The following is a 25,097-nucleotide window of genomic DNA, read 5'->3' as shown; positions in this document are numbered from 1 at the left end:
GAAACGTTCGTACTTGGATCTGCCTCCAAATCCGCCCTCCACAAGCCCACTTTCAACCATAAATGGTCAATGCAAAGCACGGCACGAATATCAATCAACGGTTATAAATGAGATCCCTGGGAAATACGCACATTTTCCCGTCAAGATTGTTTTTATAAATCCCAACTTTGTCATGAGAAGTGGCGTACGCACGTTTCAGGCCCCATTTTGTGCGTACGTAACGGTTATAAATGAGACCCCTGGTCCGCAAGCCCGTTCTCACAAAGTACTCATTCCATTAAAAGGAATTGATTTAGAACCTAAAATCTTCAGAGAAAATGTAAAAGCTTTGCTGTAAGGTGTAATCACTGTGCTTCAGTCTACAGCCAGAGCTCTGGTATTAAAATCAACTTAATTAGGAGAACGCTTTATTGCGACTGTCAGAATTTTTCATGAGGAGCTCAGCACAGATATCAAGCCAAAACAGCCATCACATTGTTGACAACTGTTTTCCAATTTCCTAAATGAAAGTCCCCTCCTCATTGGGTTGCTTTAAGACCATGGCCAAACGTGTTAGTGTGAATTTCTTTCTTCATTCTAGTAAACACGAATTGATCCTAAATTATACACATTTATTTGACTGAATGAAGGCATCACATGACAAGCATGTTATGAGCTAAGGGCTAAACATTTTACTGGAGGATGCAGCTATGTAAATTTATTTCTTACTACCTTCAGCCTTCATATTTTTAAAGGAAGTTACCGTACATTCTGTACAGAACGTTTGTCTTTATTTTCGACTGACAAGCTCAAGTTAACCATCCAAGGTTTGTGCTGATATCCTTAACCGCAACATGTTCATGCAAGAAAATGTTGCAGCTCTTACTGGCTCTGCATCATTTATCAAGTTGTGTCCGGCAATTGTTTGACAAATTGTCAGTCCGTCTTGAAATTCTAACTTTATCGTTCATCATCACTAATAAAACCAATCCCCCTGTGAGGGGAAGGGTGAGCTCGGTGTGGCCCAGGTGAGCACTTCCAGCTGCATCATGGGCCCAGTGTGTCTGAACATGGGCGAGATTCCACACTATGCGGTGATGATGGAGACTGACCTGTGTGCACGACAGAAGCCATGGCTTCACCACACCTCCCTTTTGAGAAGTAATTGTTGTGATTATTTTAGAGCATGTATGCCCCTCATTATGCCACAGTTGGACTTTAAGGCGCATCTCTCCATCTACTTGATCATTTAGTTTTTTGAGACAGCATATTTTCTCTCAACAAATCTTTGTTTGTTGGTAGGAACGATTCTTTCATTACATGTTTCTGTCACTTTATTCCACAGCTCATTGAAGCTGTCCTCATTGCAGAATTCTTCAAAGGTCTGCCTGATTGTTTCAGTGAGGTCGGCTGCCTTGGTTCAGTCAAGCACAGTTTAGTGGAGCATGTCACATCAAAGCACCTCTCTGAACATGACCAGGAGCCCTATCATAAATATATGAAACAACCTAAATCTTTGCCTCAAGACTGATTTGAAATGAATGCTTATAGTCCTCTGTATCCACTGTAAAAAAATTATAAACGTAAATCCCTTATGACAAGTTTGTTAAAGTGATATGTTAGATAGTTTGTCTAAGCCTCACAGACAATACCCTCTTATCAACACGTTATCAGCAATTACCAAACACTATGTGAACTCCTAAAGACTCACTGAAGCAATGCAGACTCCAACCAGAGTCTGCGACAACTCCAGCTAACTCCAGCCAATTAGGACAGAGTGAAGGGAGTAGTGTAGAGGTGAAGTCCCCCCGTATTTACACTGCCGATGTCTGTAATTGGAGAAAAAACAGCAATAACCATGGGTGTTGGGCACGGAGTAACACAAACTCAGTGAAGCTTAAATCAACTTTATCAGGCTCAAATCAGGTTCAAACAGAAAAAGCTGAATGCCTGTCGGGTTCAGCTTTACAAGTGATGCCCACTTACTGGTTTCACCTCTCCTATAGCATGATATGTCATTCTGTATGCAGGATAATAATAATAATAATAAAAATAATAATATTTATAGGCACCTTTCACAGCCCTCAAGTTCATCTTGCAAGGCAGGATGATGCAGAAGAGCTGGAGGATCATTTTGGCTCACAGTAGAGACCAGACGTACTTGTCAGGGATATTCTCCCGGTGAAAGAATGTAGTGTGTGACCCCCAACACCAGTCAATCATAGTGGGAACTCACAATTCCAACACTCCAAAATTGCCTTAGGAAGTCATGTCATGTGAACTGAGTAGAGATCTAATGACTTTGAAAGTTGTGTAGTGTGAACTGGGCTGTTTTGAGAATATATTGACAATTATGCTGCCCCAATCAATCACTCAATTATTGAAGTTTTAAAGTTATGACCATCTGCTGTAAACATCCTTTAAATCCAATAAATAAAAGTTTGTGATTCAGTTTTATCCAACCATGCTGCCATAAACGTAAACTTAATAGGAGGTTTTTTAATTACCTTTACTTATTATGGTTTGAATAATCACATTTAACGAGGGATTCTTTTTAAACCTGTCTGGGAGTCTGATGATTTACTCTCCTTGACTTGCTGTACCACATTGTAAAATTGTGGCGGCTGGAATCACTGAAACCCCAGATATGTGGATGGTGAATACAAATTATGTTTTCATAAATGCTAGGGATGATGGCCTTTCATAGGGGAACGGTATAATCATGTAACTCTACAGTAGTGACAACACAATACAGTAGATGTTTGTGTCTTTGGTCCTCAATTCTGCAGAGCAGATTTTACAGGCCGGTTGCAATCTCGAAAGCCTTCATTGTCGATCCCCTTAATGCGTTGGCCACACTGGCTGCAGTTGTGCCACAGATCTGTTGCGTGTCGAAAGGGCTGTTGTTCTGCTGTAGTTTTGCAGCATAGCTACTGGTATATCTACTATATTTCCTCATATAAAACTTTGGTTATGTACTCAAATAAATAAATGTTAGGACTCTACAGTATGAAGTTGTGCATCTTCCGGTCTTGTGAATCGATAACAATAAAAGCCTTGTTTAGAACAAATTATTGGAGTGCTGGAGTAATTTTACCTTGAAATTGGTGTGTTGCAAATATGTGACATATTATGACATATTCTACAGATAAACATTGCAGGCAGTTCACAGCAGAATAGACGGTGAAATTATCATTCATTATATGTTTAATGTCTATCTTTTGAATTTACATCACAAATACAACACCACTTCCTTTACATGTTTCAAAATAAAAGCGTTTTTGTTTATTAAAAACAATTAAATCGTACAATAAAGGCGTTTAATGTCAGATATATACAGTAGTAAAGGATGCACGGCTACATACTATATAGTACTGGCATTTATTTGAGTACATAGAAGTACTTTTAAACAAGGAAATACAATTGTCATATTTATGGCAATTTTCAGGGGAAACTCTATGTAAAAACACAGCACTGGCATTAGCATCTCTACTGCAGAACATATTGTTGAGCTGACAAGTTAAATACTGTGCATTTAGCAGTTTCTGTCAACATGAATATATTTATTGAACAGCTAGTAATGTGAATATTTTGCATTGAATATATAAATATGCATAAAAAAGATTGCAAAAATAAAATAAATATAGCCACTGGGTTTTTCAGAGGATATCAGGTGGGTAGATCTCATCAAAAAGGTACCATATCGCTGCTTTAGAGGCACCTCACCAAACTTGCTTGGCTCTGGACTCATGAAACATGAAACACCCATGCACAGACTCCACACAAAAAGGCCAGCTGTTCTGTTAAATTCAAGAATACAGACTGAGAGGCACCATTTTACTGTTTGTCAGAGGATTATTCTGAGCAAAAACCAAGCCAGACAGCATGTTAATATAAAAGCTTTCATTAATTGGATAAACAGGATGTTGAATTTTTGTTGTGTTGCAGCTGGCAGCCGTCTACATGGATCTAATGTATTGTGGTTTGTTACTTAGATTAAGTGGCACATTGATTGCCGACTCTATGGCTTTGATAAACCCCCTTGAACACTGTCCTCAAACAGGGTGTATTCTGCCTTGTTACAGATCGGCTCCACCCAGACACCTTCCCACTCCACAATCACCATCTCCCTTTCTCCGTAGCCCTTTATTCCACCTCCTTGAATGCTCTTTGTATCAAATCTTTACTTTCTCATTTTTCAATTGATACGTAGTTTACTTAGATATGGAGCTTCTCATTAATGGACCCTCATCTCGTAAAGAAGCCATTACATATTTGTTACAGAATTAGTACAAATATATATATTATATATATATACAGTATATATATGATTGTACATTCAAAATATATATGTATATATATATATATTATCATAACATAACTTAAATATTGCTTAATATTTAAAAGATGAGGATTTCATATTTGCAAAATACGTCATCATTATTTAAATTATCTAATAATATTGCAATTTCAATTCATACAAGATCCTTGTGTCACTTACCAATGGAGTAATTTAATGTCACATCATTTTTTTAAATATACGGATTATTTTATGATGATCTTTGCAATTGTTAGATGCTTTTCTTTAAATCACATTATGTAGATAATTAGCTGTTAAGTCAACAGTCAGTTAATTTAGTTCGCTCAGGTAAATGCAAGCTACATATTTTTTATTCATTCTCTTTACCCCAGGATTCACCTAAACAGCAGAAATGTCTCTCTTCCCCACAGGGTTTGGAGTTTAAGCTAAGCTTTCATGATCACACACTCTTCATACACAACACACTTGTTAAGTGGGCTTTGATGTTGCTTGTTTGAACACAGCGGATTGACATTAAGTCATGTTTGTCTCTGGTCCCCTGCAGGTTCACGTGGGCACCTCCCATCAGGAGCAAAGGGTTGTGGGATATCTCACATGTACACACCTCCATGCCATAGAAGGTACAGTAACATGTTCAGCATTTGTCTAAACTCTCTGTCTCGCTTTCTCTGACCAACATTCACACTAATAAATGTCATGTACACAATAATATGTACACAGTTTTAGGACCGGAGAACAAAGTGATTGTGTGTGTTTGTGTGTGTGTGTGTAAGTGTTTGTGTGTGTGTGTGTGTGTGTTCAGATAGCTAGATAAATGGGTGCATCAAAACCCCGGCTTGCCTCCTCCTGCTGTTCCCATGGCGACTGGCTCAAGTTTTCTAAGGCGCCACAGCCCTATTTAAAGCCTCTGGTCGAAGCCTCCCTCATTTTTTACCAAAGACATATCTCCCCCCCTTTCGCTTGCTATTTAGAGCTACTCCTACTATTCACACAGGCCTAAATATAGAAATGCCAGGTCTGTTTCTAAAAATAGATCAAACATAAACCCTTTGGGGTCTGGGGGCTAAGATGCGGAGGAAAAAAGGGGCTTGGTGACCTGTTTTTTGCTGAGAGGAAGAAGTATGTAATGAACAATAATGATGTCTGTATGTGGTAAAACCTTAATCTGACATTACTGCTGTAAACCTGTAAGTCTGTTGTTCTACTCCAGTTCAGTGTAGTTTAGGTGTGTGAGAGTGGGCAGTGTGTCCAGACTTTTTATATAAATGTGTCCATATGCTGTCATAACAGCTTCTCAGATGTGTAACAGCTTTTGTACCTAGTGTGCTAGTCGTAGCATCATTAGCCGTAGCAGGAAGGATTTAATCTACATTCATTTCAGTGTGTTTTTAAAATTTTAGTTAATTTCGGTCAATAATAGATTAATACTTTACTTATACTAAAGCAGGCTTAGGCTTCTGACCTGAACCATTTTTACAATATACCACCCAACTGAGGTAAAATAGTAACAGAAAGAACAACATTTTACACTGTCCCTGCAAAATGTTCTTCTCATTATACACTTTTAAATTTGTTCTATTAAGTCATTTGCTACATGTATGCTACATGTTTTCTGGGTACATCTGCAATAAGCCAATTGGTGAATCTTTTCTTTCTTGGCCTTCTTCCTCTTGACAAATAACTAAACAGTAAAACAAAGCCAACATAGTAAGAAGTGAGACAGTCATTATTCCATTGTGGGGCACTCTGAGAAAAAAAATCTTACTTTATCTAGATCCATAAACATTCCATGTTAACAAGCATTAATTTTCCAATGAACCTTGTGTTAAAATCCTTATTTTATGGTCATGATGCCAGACAAAATCAACAACAGCAGCTCTGCTGTGTGTTTGGCTACGCTGGCATTTAGAGGCAGCTACAGGTTCAATGCCACATCACCAGACCCTTAGTGAGCTGGCTTAGGTCATCCCTTTGGAAAAAGGGATGACCTAATGTACCTGATGTACTGTGTACAACACCACACACTGTGGTTTAAGGATTTACTGAACATACTCTATAGCAGTGGTTCATAACCTGGGTTCGATCGAGCCCCAGGGGTTTCGGTGAGTGACTCTCAGGGGTTCGGCCATCCCCCCGCCTCCGCTGACGCACCTTGCTGCCAGGTCCGACATCGGAGCAGACCGGCGAGGCGCACGGAGGGGGTGGATGAGCGGAGAAGGAGGCACCGTCACCACGCCCCCCCGCACTGGACGGTGTTGCTACTGTCAACCGGGGCGAACTGCTGTCAGTGTGCCGCAACAGCGTTGCATTGCTCAGGGTGGGGGCATACCAACGTGAAAAGTAAACGGGATGGACCCACTGTGAGTTTCAAAAAAGTTTCTTTGCCGTGTTAGATTACAAATATTTAGTTGCTCAGTAAAAATGCGTTACACAAATAGTTCAGCCACCTCGTATTATTCGTGACGTCACGCTCCGCTTGGCCATCATTGGCTGCAGGTGATCAGGCCACATTGCTAAAGCTGATGGAAGGTTTTTTTATTTTGTAAGCCTCTTACAACAACAACCAAGGCAGTCGATGTGAAGAAACTCGTGGATGACTTCTTCAGAGACAACAATCTTTCATGGAATATGGTTTCTGCAGTTTGTTCGGACGGAGCTCCAGCCATGTTATGCACTGTGTTCTGCATAGGCATGCGTGCGAAATAGTGCTATGAAGCACTGCATCTTCAAAGAGCTGTGTAAGGAAATGGGCTCGGAATTCGAGGTACTTCTGTACCATTCTAATGTTCGGTGGTTATCCCGGGGAAAGGTGCTAAATCTTTTTGCCATGCATGTGGAATTAGCCCTGTTTTTGCGAGAGTACGAACATTGCTTCGAAAATTCTGAGTACATTCTCATTTCAGCGTACATGGCTGATATTTTCGATGCTATCAATAATCTCAATCGTCAGATGCAGGACGGTGGAGTCAACATAATCGAAGCGGAAGAAAACCTGGAGGCGTATAAAAAAAAGCTACCTTCATGGAAACGATGAACAGAGAATGATAACTTCGCAAACTTTCCCATGCTGGACGACTGTGTAAGTAAGTTCGATGACGTGTCTGGAATTGGAGACATTTCTGTACCTGGGGAGCTGAAGCAAGTAATTGCCATGTACTTAGATGAGCTCGCAAAGTCTCTCGACGGATACTTCCCCACCACAGAGTCATATCCAGCATGGGTGAGACAGCCGTTCACGTTTAGTGTTGCAATAGCAGATGTCAACGATGAATACCTCGACGAAATCATTGAACTTCAGCAAACCCAGCTTCAACGGCAACTCTTCATAGTGATGGGAAGTCCGGATCTTTTTACCGTACCCGTTCTTTGAATCTCGTTCAGTAAAATGAACGAATCTCTTTTTGAGTCATTCGTTCGTTATGAAAGGGGGGGTGCAAACGATCCAAAGACTCCTACCCGGCAGTTGAACGAATCGTTCAACTCCCGACTGTGTTTTCCGATCAATGATTCGGTCATCTGGCCACAGAGTCTTCGGGCGACGTGTCGGCCACACAGAGCGAGCTCATCTCGCCGGTGACCACGGTGCGGGCTCCAGGGCGAGCCGAGCTCCATCACCTACATACACATCTGCGAGTCAGCATGGGGGTGTTCCTGCTGGGGACCGGAGCCTCCATACCGCTGCACGTCCACCCGGACATGAACAGGAATCTATGGAGCACCTGATCCCCACGCTGCCAGCACATCCAGCTGGCCCGCCGCATCTGCGGACACAGAGCTTAAACTGCTGATGATACACTGACTATAACAACGCCGCATTCCTACACTTATAAAATGCAATTCAATGTGGAAGTAATCCAAGTATTCAGAATACGTTACTCAGATTAGTTAATGTAACGGAATACGTTACAGATTAAATTTTTGGGCATGTATTCTGCATTCTGTAACAGAATACGTTTTGAAAGTATCCTTCCCAACACTGGAAATGTTAGACTTGAGAGTAGTAAGACACCTATATTTAAAAAAAAAAAATTCTAAAGATGGTAAATTTGCACCACAGGTTTTAAAAAGTCCATGCCTTGTGTTTATACTTACAATGACTTTGATTAAATTACTTAAATGCACACTGATTTGTTATTCTTGTTTCTGTAATGAGCAGTTAAATAAAAATGTGGGAAAGAATATTGTACAGTATCTAATATTGTGTTGGTCATATTTAAATCATTCATTACCTTTTTTGGGGGGTAAAGAGAGGATAAAATAAAAGAATCGCATAATAAATCTTAATCGCAATATTTCGGGGGAGGGGGGGGGGGAAATCGCAATTAGATTATTTCCCCAAATCGTTCAGCCCTATTCACAAGTCATAATGACTGGTTTTGTTATTTTCACTTTACATTTACACTTACAGTTTAGTGCAGTGTAATGATTTCCCGTGATAATTAAATGCCAGTGTGACAATAAATGACAATTTAAAACCATACAAACTGTCATGTTTTACTGTATATAATAGAGGAGGTTTTCTTAAAAAAAAATATGATCTGCCACACAAAAGCTGTCAGTCATGGCTGCTTTTTAACACGCGAAAGGGAATGAGGTAACTGTTTCCTCTTCTGAGCCTATGGAGGTCACGTGGAAAAGGATCCAAAGACTTGTACCCGGCAGATGAGCGAATCGTTTACCTCCTGACCGTGTCTTCAGATCAGTGTTTCGTTCTTCTGCCAACAGAGTCTTCGGATCAGTGATTCGTTCATCTGCCGGATACGAGTCTTTGGATCCTTTTTCACGTGACCTGCAGCAGCCTATGCAACAGTCCCGATGCTCGGCCACGAGAAAATGAACGAATCTCTCTTTGAGAGGACTCGTTACTCCCGAGTCCTTGTAAGGATTCGTTCAAAACTAACGAATCGTTCACGACCGACCCATCACTAACTCTTCAACACAACAATGCTCTGGCATTTTGGTGTCACCAGATCGTACCATACCCTCTTATTGCTAAGAAAGCCCTTGAGATACTGACACCGTTTGTTACAACATATCTATGTGAGCAATACTTTTTGAGGATGGTAGACATAAAAACTAAGAAAAGGAACAGACTTTGTTGCGAAAATGATATGAGAGTGGCACTTGCCAAGGTGAAGCCGCGCATTTCTGAACTTGTATCTGAAAGGCAACAGCAAACGACACATGGATTTGCAGTAAATATTCATTGAGTTATGTTTTTGTGTGAAATTCATGTTTAGTTGGTTTTGTTCTTTGAACAGAGTGATTTTGTGTGTAACTGATGCATGGTTCATTTTGTGCACTAAAAAATATATACTTATGTTTTGAAGAAATCATATTTTACTTTTCCAGTCACGAAGGGTTCGGTGAATTCACTGATGAAGCTTGCAGGGTTCAGTACCTCCAATAAGGTTAAGAACCACTGCTCTAGAGGCCATTTTGGAAAAGCTCATTTGCAAAGGGAGAAAAACACTATTTTATTTGGAAAGGAGGACTGCAACAAAGAGAAAAATATGCTTTTACAGACTGCCTTAATGTGAACATAGTGCCTTGTTGTATCGGCTCCATTAATTCACCCCTTAGACTAAAAATAAAGTCTTACATTAGTCCTGATGTATGGAGGTATGAAAGGGTATTGGTTTTTGTATGAAGAACTAAAAAACTAAATGACCTTGAAACACAAACGAAGCCTCCTTCCAATCAAAGTAAGATACCCAACCAGCTACAGCATTATTTTCATCAAAACAAGCTGAAATCCAATCGGGAGGAAACAATTGGGCTCCATGTACAGCATTGAAAGGACGAGTGGGAAGGGACAATATCCAAAGACCTAACCTTTAACCTTAACTCCTGTGTGGTGCTGGATCATCAAAATCAATACACCCATTAATGGTCTCTTCTTGGTTAGACATAATAATTGATAGCTGATCTGTGCAATTAATGATCTATTATTTTAGAGTCTGTAATATAATAAACGGTTTAAAAAAAGATTTGTCTGACATGTATTTCACCATGCATACATACATACTGTATAATGCAAAATATCCCCATTGATATTTAACATTTTGCTGACCATTTGAAGGACAACATCCTGGTTGCATTTTTTTAACACACACACACACACAATAATCACGCATCCATAGGTAACTTCAGAGTAAACACACTTCCACGGTTCCCTGCTTTGTCTCTCTCTCTTAGTAATCCAGTAACACAAAAGAAAAAAGAAAAAGTATTGCATTTTACTTTTACTTGAGTTAGAGCTGAGAGTAATCAAGCCAAAGCCACCCACTTACCCACCAATATCTTGACACCTCTTTGTTTCTCACACTCTCACCCACCACATCCCTCTATACACACCTTCTCCTCTATACACACGCTCTCCACTTCCAATTTATCAGGTTTCCTGGAAGCAGGGGACAGAGGCAACGCTGGCAATAGCAAAATAGCACAAAAAATGCATTGATTTTTATAACGGGGCAAATAAACCTAAATGCCTGTCATCATGTAAGGAAACAGTTCTAGTTTTGTGCAACTGTAAAGTACAATAATAATATATACAAGCTACGTGCAAAGAAAGGCATTAGACACCATATAGTGATGCATGGCAGCAGACATTAAGTAACGACAACATCCAATAGTTCAAAAAATCAATCAATCAATCAAATTTTATTTGTATAGCCCATATTCACAAATTACAATTCATCTCATAGGGCTTTAACAGGGTGTGACATCCTCTGTCCTTAACCCTCAGCAAGAGTAAGGAAAAACTACAAAAAACCCTTTTAACAGGGTAAAAATATGTAGAAACCTCAGAGAGAGCCACATGTGAGGGATCCCTCTCCCAGGACGGACAGAAGTGCAATAGATGCCACGTGCAGGAGAACATCATCAATAATCAAAGTCTCTAGCAGCATTGATGAAGCACAGTCCATGCTCAGCAACCATCTAGACCACGATCCACCATCCAGACCAGACGCCACTTCAGTCCTCAGTCACCGTCCACCGCCGCCCACCAGGAGGACCCATCACAAGCCACCACTGCGGTCCTGGTCCACCGCCCGTGCCCAATGCCAACGCGACACAGGGTCCGCCACCAGCACCACGATCAGCCCACATGACTCAGAATCCGCCACACTGGATCCAACACCGCGACCCCCGGTGAGCGATCCACAAACCGTAATCCATGGTGCGGCCACAGAGGCCCTGGATCTGCGGGTGATAAAGCTTAATTAGCTCTAACTATAAGCTTTATCAAAAAGGAAGGTTTTGAGCCTACTTTTAAACGAACAGATGGTGACTGCCTCCCGAACTGAAAGTGGTAGATGATTCCACAGCCGAGGGGCTTGATGGCTAAAAGCTCTGGCTCCTACTCTACTTTTAGAGAATTTAGGGACGACAAGTAGGCTTGAATTCTGGGAGCGGAGTGCTCTAGTGGGTTTATAAGGTATTAACAGCTCTTTAAGGTATAAAGGCGCTATATTATTAAGGGCCTTGAAGGTGAGGAGGAGAATTTTAAATTCTATTCTAGATTTAACTGGAAGCCAGTGTAGCGATGCTAATATTGGAGAAATGTGCTCTCTTCTCTTTGTTCTCGTCAGGACACGTGCTGCAGCATTTTGGACAAGCTGTAGAGTCTTTAACGACTTCCTGCTGGAGCCTGATAATAATGAATTACAATAGTCCAGTCTCGATGTAACAAAGGCGTGGACTAGTTTTTCTGCATCTTTTTGTGAAAGGACATGTCTAATTTTTGAAATATTACGCAAGTGGAAAAAAGCGGTCCTAGAAATTTGTTTTAAGTGACTATTAAAGGATAAATCAGGATCGAAGATCACTCCCAAGTTCCTGACTGTTTCATTGGAAGCAAGTGCAATGTCGTCTAGCGCAGCTATATCATTAGATAATGCATCTCTAAGGTGTTTGGGGCCAAGTATTATAACCTCTGTTTTGTCTGAGTTTAATAAGAGAAAATTGCGGGTCATCCAGGTTTTTATGTCCTTGAGACATGTTCGAAGTTTAGTTAATTGATTACTTTGTTCAGGTTTTAATGACAAGTATAGCTGGGTGTCATCCGCATAGCAGTGGAAATTTACCGAGTGTGTCCTGATAATGTTTCCTAGTGGAAGCATATATAATGAGAATAAAATTGGGCCGAGCACAGAGCCCTGTGGAACACCATGATTAACTTTGGTGCGCACAGATGACTCATCATTAATTTGCACAAATTGGGAGCGATCAGAAAAATACGATTTAAACCAGTTAAGGGCGGTTCCATTAATGTTAATTAACTGTTTTAGTCTTTGTAATAAAATTTGATGGTCAATTGTGTCGAATGCTGCACTGAGATCTAACAGAACGAGGACAGACACAAGTCCCTGATCTGAGGCTATTAAAAGGTCATTAGTGACTTTTGCCAAGGCTGTCTCTGTACTGTGATTGGCTCTAAACCCCGATTGAAAGTCTTCATATATATTATTTTCCTGGAGAAACTCACACAGCTGATTGGCTACCACTTTTTCTAAGATTTTAGAAATGAAGGAGAGGTTAGATATTGGTCTGTAATTGGCTAAAACCTCTGGGTCTAGGGTGGGTTTTTTGAGTAGGGGTTTGATGACAGCTATTTTAAAAGACTGTGGTACATAACCTGATGATAATGACAGATTGATAATGTTAAGTAACGAACTATCAATTAGGGGCAGAATGTCTTTAAGTAAGTTGGTAGGAATGGGATCTAAGATACAGGTTGTTGGTTTAGAACCTGAGATTAATTTGGTAAACTGATCACGGGTGATCAGAGAGAAGCTGTCTAAGTAATGGGTAGGATTCTCAGCCGTTTCTGAGATCTCTGTTGTTGGGAGGGTATTAGTGCCAATTGAGGGCAGGAGATGGTTGATTTTATTTCTAATAGTTTGAATTTTATCATTAAAAAAGGTCATAAAGATATTGCTATTTAGGGATGGAGGAATACTGGGTTCGGTGGAGGTGTGACTCTCTGTCAGCCTGGCTACAGTGCAGAAGAGAAACCTGGGGTTATTTTTATTCTCTTCTATTAGTTTTGAATAGTAGGCGGCTCTTACTTTGTGGAGAGCCTTTTTATATTCTTTAACACTATTCTTCCAGTCTATGAGGTTTTCAACATTGTTGCTGGAGCGCCACTTCCTTTCTAGTTTTCTTGATAATTGTTTTAACTCATTTGCCTGGGAATTATACCACGGAGCTAATTTACTATGTTTGACATTTTTCTTTTTTAGAGGCGCTATTGAGTCTAATGTTAATCGTAATGAGTCTGCAGAGCTATCGATGAGGTGGTCGATCTCAATGGAGCTCAGGGTTTTAAAGAATTTGTTGTTTATATCTACTGCTAATACGGGTTTAAATGTAATTGGGATTATTTCCTTAAATTTAGCTACAGCACTATCAGGTAGACATCTAGAAAATGAATTTTTTATTAGTGGCATATATTCAGTTATTGAAAAATCAAAGGTTATTAAATTATGGTCTGATAGAACTGGATTGCGCGGAAGTACTGTTAAATTTTCAATTGCGACACCGTACGATAATACAAGGTCAAGTGTGTGGTTACCACAATGAGTAGGTTTGTGCACACACTGACTGAAACCAATAGAGTCTAGTATTGAAATAAATGCTACGCTAAGGCAATCTTTATTATTATCAACATGAATATTAAAGTCACCAACAATAATATTTTTATCGGTCTTTAGGACTAAGTTTGATAAAAACTCAGGGAATTCCTTTAAAAATTCAGTATAAGCCCTGGGAGCACGGTAAACTACGGCAAATATGATTGGCTGTTGGTGGTTCCTGGATTGGCGTGGAAGACTAAGAACCAGACATTCAAATGACTTGTAGCTGAGTTTAGGTTTAGGATTAATTGATAGACTGGAGTTAAAAATAGCAGCAACTCCACCTCCTCGCCCAATTTCTCTAGGAACCTGTGAATTGATATGACTGGGGGGAGTAGATTAATTTAGACTGACATAATCATCGGGATGCAGCCACGTCTCAGTGAGGGACAATAAATCTATGTTGTAATCAGAGACTATTTCATTAACTAAAAGAGCCTTTTTTTCCAGTGATCTAATGTTTAAAAGACCACATTTAAAAGTCTGGGTTTCCTGTATTGTTTCAGAGGTTGTTTTAATTTGTATTAAATTTTTGTGTGGAGTTCTCGCTCTATTATTGTTTAATTTCAATAATTTAATCGGACGGTGAACAGACACAATCTCTATGGGGTTTTGTGACTGATCCAGAGGGAGCGCAGAGAAGTGTTTAGCACTGCAGCTCTGCTTCCTGGTCCCAACTATGGGTTGTCATGTTATAGATTTAGTAATATTCCTAGATAAGAGAGCTGCTCCATCCCAAGTGGGATGAACGCCGTCTCTCCTAACAAGACCAGGTTTTCTCAAAAAAGTTAGCTAATTATCTATAAAGCCCACGCCGTTTACAGGACACCACCTCGACAGCCAGCTGTTAAAAGACAACATGCGGCTAAACATGTCATCACCTGTTGTATTAGGGAGCGGGCCAGAGAAAACTACTGTGTCCGACATCGTTTTAGCAAAAGCACACACCGACTCAACATTCAATTTAGTGACCTCCGACATACGAAGCCGGGAGTCGTTGCTGCCGACGTGAATTACGATTTTATTGTATTTACCTTTTTTAGATTTAGCCATTAACTTAAGTTTAGATTCGATGTCGCCGGCTCTGGCCCCTGGGATACAATTAACTATGGTCGCTGGTGTCGCTAACCTGACGTTTCTCAGAACCGAGTCGCCAATAATCAGAGTTTGTTTATCAGCGGGTGCCTCGCTGAGTGGAGAGAATCTATTTGAAACGTGAGCTGGTGGCTCTTTAATCGTGGGCTTTCTAAGTCTAGCACTATGCCCCCTCTGGAACGTCACCCATCTGCCCTGGGCTCCCGGCTGCACGGGACTAGTCTGGGGACTGCTCGTTAAGGCTAAGCTACGTGCTAAGCTAGGTGGCTCCGCGGCTAGCGGGAGCCGGCTAACTACAGCTAACAGAGTTTCTAAGCTGCTGAGCCGAGCTTCTAAGTCGCTAAGCCGAGCCTCCATCGCTATCAACACACTACATTTATTACGTGTACCACTACTGTTAAGGGAGGCAGAGGAGTAGGTAAACATTAGACACTCGGAGCAAGAGAGAGCAGTAGAGCAACAGGGAGAGAGAGAAGACATCGCTGCTATATAGCTACGAAGGTGAGCTCAGACAGAACACAGAATCACTAAGCACGATAGAATAAGGGTTGGTATGTGCGAGTGTTTAACTACAGACCGGTGATTTTAGCCGTAGTGCTACAGGGAAACAGTTGTGTTTAGCAGCGGAGCTAATTCGCAGAGCGACCACCACCAGTGGCAAGAAAACAGGAAATGACGCAGCACGCTTACCGTAATCCTGTCCCTCCTTACCCTCCTGTTACCCTCCTTATAGCTCGGACTTTGGTCTCCACCAACTTCTGAGTGAACTATTAACAGAAGCTTATTTAGCTGCAAAAAGTGTACTTTCTGAAATTGAAAATAGCTGGTTATCAGTACCAGAGGAATTATATATCTCACAACCTTGGATAGTATCATATCTATTATGTCTTTGACATATCCGTCGACATGCAAGATACAGATCCGTCAGGTAAACATTGTAATGCACAAATACAGTGGCAGGGGGCATTTCTTAAGAGGCTTCCCTTGGCTTCTGCTGCCTATCAAGTGACCCTTCCCATATTACACATATTATCTGATGATATAGTATGGGTTAATTGGACACAGCTTATCTGATTGTATGTGTAGATCAGTTCAGGTCATTTTGGGATTGTGGTACTTTGTATTAATTTACTTCTCTCCCATTCTCCCTCTCTTAACTTAACATGCACATACACACACTACTTGTCCATCAGGTGACTCCTCTGTGCGATGTGAGCAGCTGGACATGGTGCTCCGGTGGGGGGCCGAATTTCGTCAGTCCTCATCCAAATCGCCTGAAGGAGAAAAAGTGCTAGAGGACCTGGTGGCCTTTGATGTCATCCTGGGAGACCTCAACTTTGACAACTGCTCCTCGGGTATGCAGCTGTCTCAGCTAAACCTCTTTACTCTAAATTACTTTGAAGCCAACAGTTCACACAACAATCTGTAAGAGGTTCCATCGTCCAACATCTCATCCATAACAACCACCCATTACGTATACGTGATGTAAACTGAAATTCATTAAACATGTGTAGGACCTCTTATAGCTGCATGGGGCCAGGCTTTCGAACGTGCTAAATAATAAGCATATTATTGTAACATTAACATAATTGTTTTTTCCCACTATTACATTGCAATATGTTCATGTTGTAGTTGCAGAATTAATATCACAGTTACATAATAATAAGCCATTATCTTTCTTTCTACCTACTTTAAATATGATTGATGTTAATCTACTGAAACTTGCACCTCATATTTTATGTCCTCACAGGCTACATATACTTATTTAATCTTGTTCCCATCAGTTTGATCTCATTTCATTTCAAGTGACTTGCATCAAAAGGTGTACGATGTTACCTGCTACACAACCTTTAGCACTCATCAAAACACAGACCTTCACTGTGTATCATAGGAGGCGTCACAGTATGGAAGCCAAACAGGAGGCATGTTGGATTACAATTGTGTGTGTGTGTTTTCCAGAGGACAAGCTGGAGCAGCAGCACGCACTTTTTACCCAATACAAGGACCCATGTCGCCTGGGGCCAGGGGAGGACAAACCATGGGCTCCGGGTAACAACGCGCACACAAGCACAGCCATACATAGGGACACACTATGACATCACACACACTAGCTTATCGTGCAAATAAATATGCATTTAGAGATGAAAATACCACAAACTGATCCTTAAATGAGTTATGCTACTGCATTATGACATGAATGTGTTTCTGTAAATACGCATTCAAAGAGACATAACCTCCATGGCCCAAGACATCTGGTGATATATACAGAACATGTAGAGCAGAGCACATAATCTGGCTCTGTCTGGCTTAAACAGGCTTCACCCACTGTGTGATTTAAAATACACCCAGTAGCCTACAGCGTGTGATACATGGGCATTAGTGACGTAGGGACTGGGGGTTTTGGTCTGGATTATTTCGGCCAGCGGTATTTTAGGCACACGTGTGGGCACGACAGATTGAAAGGGCTCATTTAGAGGAGGGTGTGTTTATTTGGACAGGCACATTGTTCCAGAGGAGCCAGAGGAGCACAGCCCGTTAGGCCGCTTTTACAGGAAGGGAAGAGGGAGAGCGGGGGAAGAATAGAACAATGAATCATTAACAGAAAAAGGGAGGAAGGATGATCCCGTTTCATAAAGATTATGCAAAGGGAATGTCAAGATTGAAGATGATAGAGAAACAGGGCTCATGTTAACCACTTGATATAGGAAAACTCTCTTTTATCGACTCTTTCCCAAATGACCTGAAGGTAGCAGACAGGCAGCAGCCACTCTGTCCTTCATTGAGTATGACACCTCACCATATTTGTTTCAGTGATCTTAAACTTGCTTTTAGATGTGTGAAAAGTGCTGGCTGCACATCACACGCTTACTTTTACTAAGAGCTGCCAAAACCTGTGAATAGACTGGAGTAACACTGGAGTGCTGCTTTCTCCATATGGCCCATTTTAAACACGTTTCAACATTGGCCTCACATCCTTGTTGTCTCTGAGTGCTCGTCTCTCTCTGGCTCATATATTTCACTGAATGATGACAGTGGATTGTGGTCTGAGGACAATGAAGGCTGAGAAAAAGGCTGCTCTCAGAATAAAGTGCTGACTCCTCCTTTGCCACATCAAATAGCCATTTTGCACATAAAGAGCATTAATATATTATTTTACAATACATTACAAGACATATCATTAAGCTAACGCTTTTATCCAAAGCGAGTTACAATAAATGCATTATATATATAAATATCTATTATATATTTGCTCGTCACCAATAGGAGGAGGATTTTAAAGTGTACACTGGATCAATAACCATGCTACTGAAAAGAACGTTGGAAATATTTGCAGAAACTTTAAATGGAGACTGCCAGTGACCCAGACCGGACAGAGCACTTTCACACTAGCTAAAACAGTACTTTCAGAGCTGCTTTTACTACATCCTTTACTCATATAGGTAGGTGCAATAGGACAATATATTATATCGATGTACAAACTGCAAATACAGCTTTTTACATCCTTGTGCAATCCTAATGTTTATTACTTTACCAAATAACATGTATATACAAACCCCTCTGGAGTGAAAGGTGTATATTCAGTACATATTATGCGTTTTTTATAACATATATTTTTTAGCTTTTAATTATCCTGTTGACTTGCCTATGGGGGGGGGGGGGTATTAGGTCTTGTTTAATGGGGTTTTTAGGGAGACACTGAAATAAGATAAACTATTATAAATAAATAGTAATGTGTGACTATTCCAACAGGTACTCTACTGGATACCAGTGGCCTTTATGACGATGAGGTCAGCTCACCTGAAAGTTTACAAAAGTAAGTCACCCACACATACGTGTTATGTTTAATTAAAGGCAACAACATGAGTAAAACCTAACAGTGTGTGTGTGTGTGTATGAGCAAAGAGAGACAAAAGGATGTAGTGATTATACTGTTGTCATAATAAATATATGACGTATGTCCTGCTTTTATACACAGGTCCCATTCACATGTCATAACCTATTAACAATAGTTCAGAATGTGTCTCTAGGATGGCTAGGACGTTACTGATAAGGCTCACAGCCATAACATGCAGTGTCTCATGGTCACTTGGTCTCTCTCAGGGGGACGGAGGTCAGAAGGATCTACAGCATAAGTCTGTACTATGTGATGATATCTGGCTGTTAATGTCCCCTGTAAAGCCTTCAGACGCACACATTGTTAACTGCTGCTTATCTCAATAAACTGCATCTGCTCTTCCAGCAGCTCTCTAGATTCTCCATCACCGTATCCTGATTCCTCTGATTCATTATTTATCAGCCAGAAGATGCTTCCACAGTTCCACCTGTTCTACCGCAGGTTTGATAAACTGTTTTGGACAAGGGCATGCAAGAGTCTCACTCTGCCAATCAGTACCTTTCTGTGGAAATGATGTGGGAAGCCACACACAAGAATGTAACAGCGCACCCTAGAGGAGAAACAGGCAGCAGTACAATCATAAGCAGTTTTCCGTTTTAGCACGTTCAAAGAAACCAGGAAAAGGTAGAGATAACACTTTAATTTAACAGTGTAATTTGACTACAATTTTTATGATGGATTTAAAATAAAAGTGACCTTTTTTGGACGTGAGTTTTGCTTCCTTGACTTTTCCTGTATTTGGAGTTTGACCAAATATATTCAAGGCTACACTCTATGTCCACCTTTGTATCTATCTGTTTCTCTTTCCAAACTTCACTACATATTCTGATGCTTCCCCTGCACTGTGTGTCCATCAGAGTGATGGAGAACGAGGACGGGAGGAAGGAGTACTTGGTGTTCCCCCCCAGTAAGAGCCAGTGTCCCGCCAGCAGTCAGAAGGGGAGGAAGATCCCACTGAAGGGCAATGGACGCCGGATAGACTACATCCTCTACAGCGATGAGGGCCTGCAGCAGGACTGGAAACTGGTACGGTTAAGGAGCAAACGTTTTAGAGGATAAAGGTGCAATAGATATTAAGTACTTTTATTTCTGTAAACAGATCCTGTAAAAAAATATCAAAACCAACAATGGTACAATCTGAGCATCCAAAACTGGATATATTATATTCTTCCGTGCCAAAGAGCTCCATTGTCCATGCTACAGTGCATTGCGATGGTAAATGTTGTTATGTTGCAGCCTAATGCTAAAAAATAGCACATAATATAGATATCTTTATATGTTCTCTCAGCTTACAATTAAGAGCAAAAACCTACCAACACATGAGTCACATGAAATATTAGTGGAAGTTAAACTTTCTCATTACTCAGGAAAACGTTTGATAGATACGGGGAGAGCGTGGCCTAGGGGATAGAGCGGGGGCTCTGCAACAAGAAGGTTGCCGGTTTGAATCCCACTCTATCCCATCTGCATGCCTAAGTGTCCTTGGCAAGATACTGAACCCCTAAATGGCCCCTCATAAATGCTGAGTGTTCTAAAATGTAAGTCGCTTTGGATAAAAGCGTCAGATAAATGACATGACATGACATGACATGTAATGTAATGTAAAGAGATTTTTATAAGATTTAAAACCACAATGACACTCAAAAAAACATGTTGGAAGGAATGAGGGCAATAATGTGGTTGGAAAACCAAATCACATGATATACACTGAACATCTCTCGGTCTGTTCTGACTCTTTCAAACCACAGCCACTTGATGCCACCTTGTGCCAGAATGTAGTAACTGTAATATCATTTCACTTTACACTGACAGTGAAATTGATGTTGACTGACAATTGTTGTTTTCCTTATTTCCTTATTCAGCATCCTTTCTTAAGAAGAAATTATTTCTTAAAACCCACTTAAGCATTTTACTTAAATTCAACATTTACCAATGTTTTCTTATCTGGAATTTGTTCTTATGTAAGAACAGAATCTAGGCACACTAAAGAGCAATCTCACGCACTCTTGATAACTGAAATGCTTGTGTAAAATACTAAATTATTGTATTTTTTTCTTTTAATTCTACGGTTGTAGAAAAATATTTAAATTACCATAATTTTTTATAATTTTGTATGGTATTTTATGTTCACTGCTCTCCCTGTCCTCGGAACCAGTCCCACAAAGAAATTTTTTTTTCAAATTTGCTGTAGCAGAACTTGCCTGGACTGCACAGATATGATCTCAGTCCCATACAGCAAGAACAAATGTAGGGTAGCACTGACAATTGCAGGCTATATCATAATCTTGACTTCTACAATTCAATTTCAAGAGATTCTTATTTTACTCACCTTGGAAGGACGCATCCAATGGAACATGCACACAGTGTTTTACTCAGATCAGTACAACCTGACAGTCAGAAACATAAAAAATCATTAGGTGCATTAAAGAGCAGTGAGGAAATAATGCTGCCTTAAGATAAACACACAGTGTTTATAAAACTGTGGATTTAAGACAATGATGCACATTATCATTCTGAGGGCAGTTTTCAAAAAAATATAATTGTCTGGAAAATAATTGTCTGGAAATCCTTAACAATATATTTCAATATTGAGGTCACGATTCTGAAACAATATTTAGTTTTAAAGATTTATGTGATTTTTGGAAGAGTGCCCAACCTTTACTTTAACCCCTTTCCATTGATGATTTGATGATAAGAATTCTTTTCTCTTTCCCCTACAGGATATTGAGGAGTTCAGCTTTGTCACCCAGTTGGCTGGCCTCACCGACCACCTGTCTGTGGCTATGAGATTGGCTGTTTCAACTGGGGAGGAGGAGCCATAGATTGACCAACCAAGCTTTTCTAAAATACTGCCATGGAGGAACGACGGGCGTCCAGGAAAAGAAGAAAGAATTAAGAGTTTACGGATATGGAGCTTCTTGAGAGAACAATGGAAAGTGTAATGAAGGAATGAGTGAGCAGAGGAGTGCTTGGATGAAGTGAGAATCAGAAGGTAGACAAGAGTGAGCAGTAATTGTATATGAAAGGAAAAATCTCTGGACTTAGTTTAGAAAGCCAGAAAGATGTTCATCACACAGACACACACACACCACAAGTAATCAAGACTTGACTTGACTGTTGAATATCGCCTGGCGTCTCCGTTCCTCTCCTCCAACACTCCCTTTCGACCTTAGAGAGTTATATTTACAGTGAATTGTTTATGTATCTATTTTACACTCTCTCCTTTATTTGATCTGTTTCAGTTGTAGTGTAAGTATTATTTTATTTGTTATGACTCTACCTTCAGGGACAGTTGGATCCTCTTTTACTGACTATGTAAAAAGAGGAAAACACATGATTTAAGTGATGAGAGTGTACAGCAGCTGACTGGCCTTTACACTGACCTTCTGTGTTCATGTGTTCTGCTGTCAGTCATTCACCTTACTGCTCCCTTGTCATCCCAGGAACCTCAACAAGTGTCTTTTTTCTTGTAACTAAAACTTGTGTTTCTAAAAGCAGAAAAATAATATAACATTTCTATTGTCGCCACATTACTTTTTATAGTAAGTTTAATGCCTGTTTAATACGATATTGTATGTTTCTCACGAAAGGTATTGTTTAATGGGATGAAACTGAAGAAGAAAGTTGTTGATGCATCTCTTATAGCATGTTTTTTCAGCCATGATTGGTGACAATTTAAAAAGTAAAGGACATTTTTGGTATGATAGTTTGAACTGAGCATTTGCTGATGCATGAAGGAAATGGCATCAGTTTACAACATTAATATAGAGACTTGATACATGCTTGCATACATCTGGATGCCTGACAAGTCGGGAAGGATTTTGCCCTGATACATACACTAACGGTATGTGCATGTGAGACTGGACCCTGTTGATGTAACTTACAAAGACAGAAACACAACTACACACATCAGATGATGATGTAACACAGCCTCTGCTGGCTGTGTTTGGGGTGCTCAAATAACAACTTCAAAATGTCTACAACCGTTGATATTGTCAGTCCAACGAACTATTGTATCTATCTTGTTAGTAAGCCATCGTGGTGCTGTAAGCACATCTGATCTGTGCACTTGCTAATTTATAGCATGCAGCCCAGATTTTTGTATGACCACAGCCATATTGGCTAGTAGGAAAAATGTCATGACACAGAACCCCCTTGAAGACCTAAAGGCTGCACATATACTGTATAATTTATAGTAAATAATATGTTTAAACATTTTATTAAGTCCCAATCAAGACCAAGACTAGCCCACCAACCAATATACAGAATCTATGTGGTGAGTGTGGCAAATAGTCAAATCAAAGTAAAAAAAATTTGCAAGTTGTACTGTTCTTCATATTTATTCAGCCTTTAGTATTCTGCTCCTATCGCCTATTCACACACTACTTCTGCTGCTGGTTGGACATCAATGTGATCTAAAGAAGGATGCACACAAATCCAGAGATTACAACCTTTGGAGTATTGTAGTTCATAAAAATACTGTTGCACTATTTCATTAGCATTTACTCCCAATCTTTAACAGAGCCAGACAGTCCATAGATTTTAACCGGAGCTGAAATGTTGTTTAGAACAGTTGAATCAGTGTAATTATTAAGAGACTTGTTTACATAAACTTTCCTTGTGTCCCCAGTAGACCCACTTGCTCAGGTGCTCCCATTGAACATTAGGTTAAATGTGGAAAAAGGCCCAGACCTAAATTATCAGATATCTTTAATGAGATATGGCCATATCTTTGCTTAGAGAGAATATTGTTATTGTTATTGCATATTGTGCTTTATACAACAACAATTTTACGAAAGTTTGCTTTAGCCACTACAAATTACTGGTCATACATGACCAATAATGTTGACCCAAACAAGTAAGGGTGTTTTTTATTGATGAATTTTCCTTTTCATTTGTAACAGGAAGTCAAGGTTTTCTTTTTCTTGAAAATGGTCCTATTAAAGCTATTAAAAAAAAAGTTGGTTTTTGTGATGGAATCCTTCCTATCGATCAATATTATTCATGATAACATGCAGGAAACTGCAGATCAATGATCTAGTTTACTGGGAACACCAGGATCATGTTGGTCAATGTTGTCATCAGTCAACATGGGACAACTACCAAAGTCAGGCTGTGTATTTCTTTTAAAGATGCTATTGCTACGTAGTCAATTAAATTGTGTTAAGCAGGAACGACGCAAATTCAGCATCAAATCTAACCTTTATTTGCCAAGAGCTGTCTATTGAAAGAATCACCAATGTTGACTCTTGATTTGCTGCTATTTTTATAAATTATTTTGTCTACTAAAGTGAGCATAATAACAAGCAAGCCCTGGCCCAGGTCTTCTACTTTGTGATAGCACGTCACTGTAGTGTCCAGCCTGCTCTGAAGAAGTAGGGCTGCTCGGAGGACACTTTCCAACATCTTGTTCTGTAAATGCAATGATGGCTGTACCTCGTGGCAAGTAGACAGTGGTTAATGCTAACGTTAGCACCTTTATATGACGTGTGTAATGACCTCTGTAGAAGTCTGGCTTTTGAATAAAACATGGATTACAGTAACAGTTAAAGGTTTCAGATACAGTTTGATTTCCTTGGTAAACATTTTTAACAGAAATAAAACATCTGTTACTTGACACCAGGAGTAAGTTTCAACATTGTGCTTTTCAATACAAATGTCCTAACTGATTTTTCTCCGAACACACCGAGCTGAAAGGTAATACAGTAAGGGCAGTAGGCCACAGTATGCATCATACAGGCCTGTGGAAAGCGTGAAACTCTTTGTGTGTTTGTGTGTGTTTGTTTACCCATAGTTACGAGCGTTGGGGTTAGAATTAGGGTTAGATTAGGGTTAGGCACTTAGCTCTGATGGTTAGGGTAAGGGGCTAGGGAATGCATTATGTCAATATACTTGAGTAAATACACTATCGGTCAACAGTGAGTTATAGAAAGTTGCTACAGATTCTCTTAAATGGGACATATTATGAAAATTCCACTTTTGTAGTGCTTCTACACGTACATTTGGGTATCTGGCATGTCTGCCGTCCCAAAAACTCAAAAAAAAAAAGGGGCTCCCTCCTTGTATAAACAAGGGACCCCCAGGACACCTCTAAACGTTGACTCAACAGTGTGGAAGGATGCTCCTGCTGCGCCAGCTCAAGCTCCCACTGCTCCCATTGTTC

At 40.1% G+C, this 25,097-nt stretch overlaps 1 protein-coding gene across 1 annotated transcript in view; it reads left to right on the top strand.

The window, feature by feature from the left end:
- Window positions 1-24,468, top strand: part of smpd3 (sphingomyelin phosphodiesterase 3) — a 67,470-nt gene extending 43,002 nt beyond the window's left edge. Inside the window, exons 5-10 of the mRNA XM_062390209.1 lie at window positions 4,845-4,920; window positions 16,233-16,394; window positions 16,999-17,088; window positions 18,790-18,853; window positions 19,792-19,960; window positions 21,655-24,468. Of these exons, the coding sequence (XP_062246193.1) occupies window positions 4,845-4,920; window positions 16,233-16,394; window positions 16,999-17,088; window positions 18,790-18,853; window positions 19,792-19,960; window positions 21,655-21,756 (663 nt within the window). The 3' untranslated portion in view covers window positions 21,757-24,468. The remainder of the gene's footprint in view (window positions 1-4,844; window positions 4,921-16,232; window positions 16,395-16,998; window positions 17,089-18,789; window positions 18,854-19,791; window positions 19,961-21,654) is intronic.
- Window positions 24,469-25,097: the final 629 nt, after the last annotated feature.

This window comes from Platichthys flesus, chromosome 6 (genome assembly GCF_949316205.1).
Source record: "Platichthys flesus chromosome 6, fPlaFle2.1, whole genome shotgun sequence".
NCBI lineage: Eukaryota > Metazoa > Chordata > Actinopteri > Pleuronectiformes > Pleuronectidae > Platichthys > Platichthys flesus.
Note: the sequence above shows the minus strand (reverse complement) of the source record. Positions and strands in the feature narration are given on the sequence as shown.